Source organism: Mus pahari, chromosome X (assembly GCF_900095145.1).
Source record: "Mus pahari chromosome X, PAHARI_EIJ_v1.1, whole genome shotgun sequence".
In the NCBI taxonomy this organism is placed as follows: Eukaryota; Metazoa; Chordata; class Mammalia; order Rodentia; family Muridae; genus Mus; species Mus pahari.
In genome coordinates this window covers 92,161,706-92,171,326 of record NC_034613.1, presented here as the reverse complement: position 1 = coordinate 92,171,326, position 9,621 = coordinate 92,161,706, and the positions used below count along the sequence as shown (strand labels likewise).

The window sequence follows — 9,621 nt, the reverse complement described above, 5'->3', positions numbered from 1 at the left end:
GATAGCATTTGAAATTTAAATAAAGAAAATACCTAATAAAAAACATTAAAAAAAATCCTAGCTAACAATAACAATGACAGGAAGGAGTCCTTTGGCCCCAAAATGAGCTGATTCCTTGTGAATAAGCAGGTTGGCCACTAGATAGAGCTCTAGAGATGAGCAGGGAATAGACAATTATGACAGCCAATCTCTGTCTCTCCTTAGACTTCTAGTATGCAACTTTTGCTATCTAGGTCTCCTCATGGTTTTAAAGATCTTGAATGCCATGTCTAATAAACTGAAGCAAGACTGTGGGATTCCTTTAAGCTTTTATCCAATATCTGGAAAGATTTGACTTGAAAAATGTATAGCCAGGATTTCTGATGTGCAGCCAGATTAGCGTACTTCTACATTGTTGTAACTAGCCCAGACTGTATGTAAGTAGTGTTCTTGAGAGCATCCCTGTATTATCTCCTACAAATGGTTATAGTTATTAAGTTTGATAATGACCCTTTTCAAAATCCCCTCTCACAGACAACATATAATCTTGGCAAATCCTTCCCCATCAGTTTCTACTTCAGTGGCCTGATAGGGCCAGAGGAAATACATTACATAGCAGGTACTACACTACACCCTGGCCTATCTAATCATAGATGAGCCTTGGGTGCCCACAAATGAAGACTTCTCAAGGATACAACTTACAACTAAGTTTAGAGGTCATGGAATAGTAGAGGAGAATCTATTAAGGCACATAAGGCATCTCTCTCACAACTGAAGACCTTGTGATAGAGACTTGGAGACTTAGATATAAGGCATCTGAGAGACTTTTCATAAATTACAACTAATTGTAGGTTATAGTTATAACTTAATATGGCGTGAGGTGGCAGGCATTCTTGACCTGCAAGTGAGGATAGGGCCCAAATTTTGTTACAAATGAAAATAAGAATTGGTTTTTATTTTAAGACTGACAATCAAAATTAGACCAATTTTTGAAACCATGTTAGAGGGTTCAGAGAGAGTATAGGGGTACAAGATCCATTGTATGGGTCTGCATGAGTCACAATGTTCACCCAGAAGGTATTTCTGGAGGGCAGTAGACTTCTCCTATAGTCATAGGTGAGATTCAGCTTCAGCACCCTGACCAGTCTGAGGAATGTCTCAGCTAGGGCACCCCCAGAGAACAGAGACCCTGCCAACATTTAGAGGTGAAATAGTTTCACCCTGGATCATACCCATGTATTTAGTCAGGATAAATTAATCTTAAAAGGAAATCTCTCAGAACAAGATTAACCACAAACTAGTTGTGAGGGAAAGGAGTGGATTCCTAGTCCCAGAGAAGATTTGTTTTTTTAAAAAAAAAAATTAAAAACATGGTTACTCCCTCCAGTTTTAAAAGGCAACAGCAAACACTGGGACAAAGAGAAGATGATGGGCATGAGAAAGAATTGTCAGTACATGGGAATTCTATTCTGGACAAGCTACCAGTCATATCACATGTTGAAAATGACTCCTTAGCCTTACAGACTTACTGTAGACTTTCTTCCTCCTTTCCCACTGCCTTCAATTGTGAACAAATAGCTTTGGTCAGAGACTTGCAGTTGCAAATAAGTAAGCCTTTCAATAACGGACCAAAAGGAAATTCTTGACGACTTATATTAGTTCACAGGCATAGCTCAGAAGCCATTGGCTGTCTCTGCAAACAGCCCAAGCCTACCTGGCTGACCACCATAATCAGAAGACCACAGAAAGGCCAAAAGAGGCAAGAAGGGTTGCTCTTCCAGGCCCCAGAATGTTCTATCAGAAACAAAAGTAGGGAGCCAAAGGTACCAGGGTAAAACCTGTTTACCAGAAAAGATGAGGAAGCAAGCAGAGTAAACTCTCTAGCTCCAGGGAGTGGCAGAATTGTGTTCTTCTCAGCCCTGGCCAGAGAAGCTTCTTCCTGCAGAGGGTAGTTGTTAATGCTGAGACACTGAACTTTATAAAATGCTGAGAACAAGCAATTGTGATTGTTCAGCAGTAGATGAAGCATCTACATCAACACACACATATGCAAGAACACAGGCAGGCACGCACTCAAACATGCAGGCAAGCACACACTTACCAAAAATCTCTCAGGGAATATCTTGGAAGTAGGTTCCAAACGAACATAAGAGCCAGAGGATGGAGAGGAGTAACACTGTGAAAGGCTGGCCTCTGAACATGACATGGGTGTTATGCACACCAACTCCGCAGCTGTAGTTATTGGATAAGACTTCCATAGTATCAAGAGACTTCAACTCCAGCATGGAGAAAATGTAGCTTCCATAACCCACCCCATACTGAAGAGTAATGGCAGTTGGTGGCTATTGAGGGAAGGCCACTTCTCTTTATGGGGGGGCTTCCATTGGCAGATTGTTCATGCCTCAGTGGGTAAACACAAACACACACACATACACAAACACACACACACACAAATGTACACAGTAATGGCTTATATTTTTAAAGTAAGAGTATGAAAGAGAAAATGGGAAATAGATTAGAAGGGTGAGGAGAGCTGGAGGGAGAGAATGGGAGGATATATGTGACCAAGATACAGTTTATACTTATGTGAAATTACTATGGAAGGAAGGAAGGAAGGAAGGAAGGAAGGAAGGAAGGAAGGAAGGAAGGAAGGAAGNGAAGGAAGGAAGGAAGGAAGGAAGGAAGGAAGGAAGGAAGGAAATAAATATGCTACAGAAGCACAGCAAGATAATATTCAGAGAAAGAATCACCCCTTGAAAAGGAATGAGAGCTGTTGTAAAGGAAAGTTATTTAATCTAATCTGCCATCTGCATGAATAAGGCAGAGCTAGTATGAATCTCACTACTTTGTTAAGTAGAAAATTTCAGTTTTTCCTTCTTGAGATTGACCCTTAGGAAGAAGGTTCATTGGATAGTATACTAAGATGTTAAGAGGTCTTCTTGCTCTTGCAAAGAACCCAAGTTTAGTTCCTAGCACCCACAAGGCAGCCCACAACCATCTGTAATTCCAATTCCAGTGGACCTAACACTCTTTTCTGGTATATAATGTTTACCATGATCTCACACAAATTACCATTCCAGGACCTTAGAAACTCTTGTATTCTTTGAAGTAAGTACTAATTTTAATAATTTCAAATAATCCAAAGAATGATGACATATATCTATCTGTACTGTAGTAACTTTGAGTTGCTATACAATTGTATGTGGTGATATCAAGAATATGGGATATAAAAGTGTTGTGGTGCATAACTCCTTCTTATAGTAGGTCATTTCCTAAAATCTGTTTGCTCTATCTGTTTTCTGAAGATGTGTTTATTTTTATTTTATGTGTATGATTGTTTTGCCTGTATGTATGACTTGGTGCCATGTGGAGGCCAAAAGAGAGCATCAAATGCCCTGGAACTGGAGTTAACAAATAGTTATAAGCCACTATGTAGGAGCTAAGAATCGAACCCAGGTCCTCTGGAAGATCAGCCAGTGCTCTCAATCCCTGACCCATCCCTCTACATATATATGTATGTGTTCACTTTAATATTATGGAAGGAAGACCTAATATAAAAATTCTTTTCATTTTTATTAGGTAATATAACTGCAAGAAATGATTTTATGACACAAAGTAAAACATTAGGCAATATAAGCATGCTAAGTGAGAGAACACCACCAGAAAGCTGAAACTCTATCTCACTTAGAGTGAACTTGCCAGTAGATTTTATAATTCACATTTTACCCAGGACTTATTGGAGCCCTTGGTTATATTCCATTGGTTAAAATGAAGTTTCAATGATTTCATCTATACTTTGGCAATAGGCTTTGTGTATATGCAGTGATATTCTTTCAAAATGGCTATTTTAAAGCTCAATGCTAGTTAACTGGTTTTCTGTAGTAGGCTTTGCTTAAAATTCATTAATAATTTTCTTAGGTCCTGCAGATGTACCTCTGATAGCACCAACTGGCAATTTGCCACCAATATACCTTCCTCCTGGTTATGTGTCTCAGGTATGCTAATGTGGTTTTTCTTTTTGTGGTTAGCTCTTTATTATTATTTTAATATTTATTTACTATGTCACCATATGATAATAGATTTTCTGAAAATGTATTTACTCACTTTACTCTTATCATTTCTTTAAATTGTGCTTTTAACTAAACCTTTAAATGAAAGTATTTCAAGTGACTGATTTTAACCAAACCTTCCTTAGACTACCCAAGACACGATACCTAATTGCTTAGCAAATTTAGATCACTTAATAGTTATCTTCCATTGCTTTGTAGAGTGTGTTAATTCATCTTAGGTACCATTACAATACATACAGCAATGGCTTCTGATAATGTATAATCTTTAATCCTTAAAATAACATACTATTTTCAACCCAGTAGTATTTTATTCCTAAAGGTCTAAGAAAACTTATTTTAAGAATCCTCAAATATTTGTGGTGCTCTTAAAACGAGCAGGCAGATAACCCTCCTACAGAGATTTAAAAAATGTTCAATGGCCTTGGATTACAGTATTTGAGAAGATTTCTTGCTATCCTTCCTCCTAGCCTTCATGGCTTGTTTGGTTGTGTATATTGCATAGTATTGCAGATGCAGGTCAATATAAGGTACTTTAATTCAATACTGAATTGCTTGTGAGAAAATATCTAGTGAAAATGAGTGCACATATGCCTGCAGTCAGCAGTTGCACTTTAAAGAATTTACCAGACAGACATTTTTACAATTTTGTAATGATACATTATTATAGCATATACATAATATTAATATATCATATAAATAATAGTCTTTGCATTGTTGTTTATAATCACAAGAAAGTTTGAAAACAACTCCAATGCCTATAAATGAGTGGCTGTATGATATATGGAGATAATGGAGCACTAGAAAACTAGACAAAAAAAGTTGAAAAAAAAAAGGCTGTGTGGTGGTGGCGCACGCCTTTAATCCCAGCACTAGGGAGGCAGAGGCAGGCGGATCTCTGTGAGTTCCAGACCAGCCTGGTCTACAGTGAGTTCAAAGACAGCCAGAGCTACATAGTGACACCCTATCTCAAAAAGGCAGGGGGGGCAAGGGCTGATAATAAACCAAACAGAATAGTTTTAAAAGGTATATTAATAAGTAAAAGTGAAAGTGCTGATTGGTAGAAATAAAGCTAATGTGATATAAAAATAAGGAAAACAAGAAATTTGAGAAATGTTCATAAGAAATTAATAGAAGTTTTCAGTTAGGAAGCCTTCAGAAAGTAAGGATTAGAAAGGACACTTTTAAATTATATGTTACACATTAAGGTTTTGAAATGTGTCAGAAATTACCTCTTTTTAAAAAGCTAGCTACAGCCAGGCATTAATCCTAGCACTCTGGAGGCAGATCTGTGTGTCTGAAGTCAGCCTGGTTGACATAGAGTTCTAGAGACTTGATATAGAGGTAAAATCAAGCTACCTGATGAGGCGCGGGGTGGGAAGGGAAAATGATCTTACCTTCTTGACTATTGGTCCATGAATCTTTAGATTTCTAAATTAACAGCATGTGATATAAATCTAAAACATAATGATTTCTATGGATGTTAATAGGTACATTTAATTCTGTCTCCTTTTTTAGGTGGTGGAAGAAAATGGAATTCAAAAAATTGTCATTGTACCTCAGACACTTGATTACCATGTGCCCATGACTGCTCCTGTGCAGCAGCCCTTTGTAGCAGCACCATTGCTCACGTACCCACAGGCCCCTCAACTTCTGTATTCTCCAGTTCAAGGGGAAATTCCAGTACCTTCTTACATACAAGAACCACAGCAGATCCCGCCACTGCCACTTCTACCCCCACTGCCACTGCTCCCACCAGCAGCAACATTTCTATTCCAGGAACATCTTGGTAGTCTATACTTTTCTTCTATTGAGATTTGATTTTCATTTGTGTAAAGTGATGGCCTGAATGTATGTCTGTACACCATGTGTGTAGAATGCCTTTGGAGAACAGAAAGAAAGAGAGCATCAGATCCTGTGCAAATGAATTTACCTACAGTTGTTACTTGTCATGTGGATACTGGAAATTGAACCCAGATCCTCCGGAAGAGTATCCAGAGTTCTTAACCACTGAGCTATCTCTCCAACCCCAGCATATACTTTTTGTAAATGCAAAGCATTGTCATTGATTTGAGATTTAAAAAAAATAGAGATAAGACATGGAAGTAGACAAGAGAGTATCTTGGAACTGAGAAGATGATCAGTTAGTAGAGTGCTTTGCCTAGAATACACAGTGCCCTGACTTTCGTTACCACATAAAACCAGATATGGTGGCAGATGCTTATGTCAGCATTCTAGATGTGGAAGCATGAGGATTCAAAAGGCCATCCACAAGCGAAAGTGGAGGAAGAGGAGGAGGAGGGGGAGGATAGAAGGAGGGGGAGGGAAAAGAAATAGGAGGGTAAGGGGGTAAATATGGACAAGTGCATGATATACTTCTATGAAAATGTTTTGTGAAACACATTGCTACTTACAATGAATATGTGCCAGTGTAAACAGAAATTTTTACAAAAGTGGAAAAATAAGAAGTATTTTCAGTTTGTTAAAAATAAACAGACTTGGGCAGTTATTGAAATGGAAAAAAGGAGACGATAGAAATATTTCCATGATTACATATCATACATATATATTATGGCTGATAATAGTTGGTAGGAAAACGCTTATAATGGATAAAGTTTATGACCTACATAAAATACTAATCTTGACTATTAATGCTATCTATTGGAAATATAAAAGCCAATGGAGGATGTCATCATATCCATAAGACCTTAAGATTTTAAATTAAAGTCACTATCTATAAAAATACTGTATTTTCTCATTTTTCTGTACCTATCAGTATATCCTAAACACATATACATAAATATTAAATGTTTGCATTGAAGCAAAGTAAGAAAACTTTTAAAGTAAACCAAGATTTATCAGTGTTCTTTGAATAGTTTGCTAAAAGAACTTGAGAGAATATGATTACTACTGAACATTATCATATTTATTATCTCTCTTAGAAACCTATCCTCAAGGAAGAGTGAATCATAACCAATTTGATGAAAGGACTGTAAAGATTGGAGAATATTCAAAGAAGAAAATAAGAGATCACCAATTTGGTGAACACAAGACTAGCTCTACGTTTAGTGACACACCTTTGCTTCTGAACAAAGCCATCGACACATCTGCTCCTCCTGGTACTCTCTGTCCTTACACTGTGAATACTGCTCCAGATACTAACACTGATGACAGTACTTCAGACACTTACTCTCTGAATGCTGTCTTAAACACTTGCACTGTTGACAGTGCTCCAAGAAACATGGCTGACAATAATCCAGACACTAGCACTACTGACACAATCACTAGTTCTTCTGATCATACCCCAAGCATTTCTACCTCAAATGCTACTTTTTGCTCTGACAACAGTAACAATATTACAGACTCTTCCATAAGTACTTACAGTCAAGTCACCTATGATGAAACTCACGAACCATCAGATACTAAGAGTATTCCAAGCTGTATTTCCCAAAGTGCTAGCAACCCTTTTGTCTCTGAAAATGCTCATAGCCCTTCCTCAATAAATGATGACCTCAGACCTTCCAATGCTGCCAGAACTTCTGAAAACAATCGTGGAGAGACAGAGGCTAACATGGGAGCTGGAGACAATAAGCAGATATTAGGTGAAAACCAAAAGAAGAGTCAGTCGTCAAATGCATCACTGAAAGGTAAACCCAGGAACCCCATTCTGTTGCCAATGAGGGTACAAGTCAAATAATTTGGACTCTCGGTGCGTTTTAAATACACTTCTATTATACATGATTATTTATTTATATGTGTATGTGAATGAGGGAGATCAGAAGGAAACTCATGGGAGTTTGTTTTTTCCTTTCAAAGATGCAGGTCCCTGGTTCAAACTCAGGTTATAGTGATTGGTAGAAAGTACCTTTACTGTCCAAGTCACCTTGCCAGCCAATTCAAAATATTAGAGTGCCATTCTCTGTTTTTGTTTCCCCTTTACATCCATTTTTTCTAATTTATTTTTAATTTATTATTAATTAACAAATAATATGTATAAACTTATAAAATGCAATGAGACATGTTGACACATTTATATATGGAATATATAAATATAATGTGGAATTAGAAAATGAAGCTGACAAACATCCATCATCTCACTTACCGACTAGGATTGTTTTTTTTTCCTTTTCTTATCTTTTTTTGTTCAAACATATGAAAACATATGTCCACTATATTGAAATATACCTTATAATAACTAAGTCATCCTGCTGTTCAATAACTCCCGAAACCTATTCCTTCTATATGAATTTTCTTTCCTTTGATCAGCAATTCCACCCTGCTCCTATTCCAAGATTGTTATGTTTCTTTCAACTTTACTAAATTCAACATACAAGTGAGATCATGACATTTAATACTTATGTTGATTGGGTTCTGATTCAAAATCTAAATTAGGTCTTACTCAATTTCATAGTGATGATATACTTGTAGTGTGACCTATCTCTTTTCTCTTGTTTTGGACAATATAGTATTTTGTTTGAGTTGTTTTTTTTTTTCTTACTTGTAGAACACAATACAGAGGACAGAACACAGCCATGTTGTTATGCCATTGAAAAACCTGTGGTATGTAACAAAAGTGAAGATTTCATGCTCTTCCATCTTTTCCATCTAAACCCTCCAAAATCATTCCTATTTTTAAAGCATTTACTGTGTTGCTATTTTCATACTCTTCTGCAGCAGTGCAATAAGATCCAATGTACCATTGTTATAGATAGGAGTAGTGACTAATTAATTAATCATAATATTTAAGCACCTAATATGAAAATTGGACCTAGTATCAAACAGCTAAAGAAAAGTTTGCATTTAAANGTAGAGATTATGATTTTAAAGTGTACTGCTTGCATTTTCTTCATTTCAGGTTTCTAATATTCAAACCCGATCTGCTACAGTTTCATGGACTCTGAAGAGTAATGAAAAATATGATATTAATTCTTCTATGACATATGAATTGGCATTGTCCAACAATGGTAAAAATGGAACCTATAAAAACATTTATATGTAAGTTTTTTTAATGATTTTGCATTATTCAATTCAAACATACAATATAAACATATGGTCCCTGTGCCCCAACTTGTATCTAGGATAAATTCCTCATTTTCTCCTAAATTCTTTTTGACAGNAGTAGGTTTCTAGTAGTAGCTTACCAAGCCAATCCACAAAATCATAGTATGTTATTCAAATAGCTGTTCATCAGCCAACCAGTGGTGGTATTAATGCTAATACTCAGGAGATAAAGGCAGGCTGATCTCTGAGTTCAAGGCCAGTCTGGGCTACAGAGTGAGGGCCAGGACAGCCAGGGCTACAATAAAGAGAAACACTGTCTTGAAAAACCTAGATAGATAGAAGGATGGATGAATGGATTGATACAATTCTATTTTTGATAATTTTTCTTCTTATTCAGAGACTTGATATGAACATGTAAATTTATGTAAAGTTTTATTTCTTTGATAATTAGTACTTAAAGTTGAGCAATTTAATAATCCCAGCCAACAATCCTCTGTGCTGTGTAGCAGAGATGGGGATATGCAAAATTGGCTTGCATGGAAATATTTTTCTGATATGTCATGTATTTTATGAG

General features: G+C 36.6%; 1 protein-coding gene across 1 annotated transcript in view; it reads left to right on the top strand.

Annotated features, from left to right (window-relative positions):
- LOC110313438 (fibronectin type III domain containing protein 3C1) overlaps positions 1–9,621 on the top strand; it is a 64,281-nt gene that overhangs the window by 33,265 nt on the left and 21,395 nt on the right. Inside the window, exons 5-9 of the mRNA XM_021187648.2 lie at positions 3,898–3,974; positions 5,565–5,835; positions 6,989–7,693; positions 8,551–8,606; positions 8,902–9,041. Coding sequence (XP_021043307.1) covers positions 3,898–3,974; positions 5,565–5,835; positions 6,989–7,693; positions 8,551–8,606; positions 8,902–9,041 — 1,249 coding nt within the window. The remainder of the gene's footprint in view (positions 1–3,897; positions 3,975–5,564; positions 5,836–6,988; positions 7,694–8,550; positions 8,607–8,901; positions 9,042–9,621) is intronic.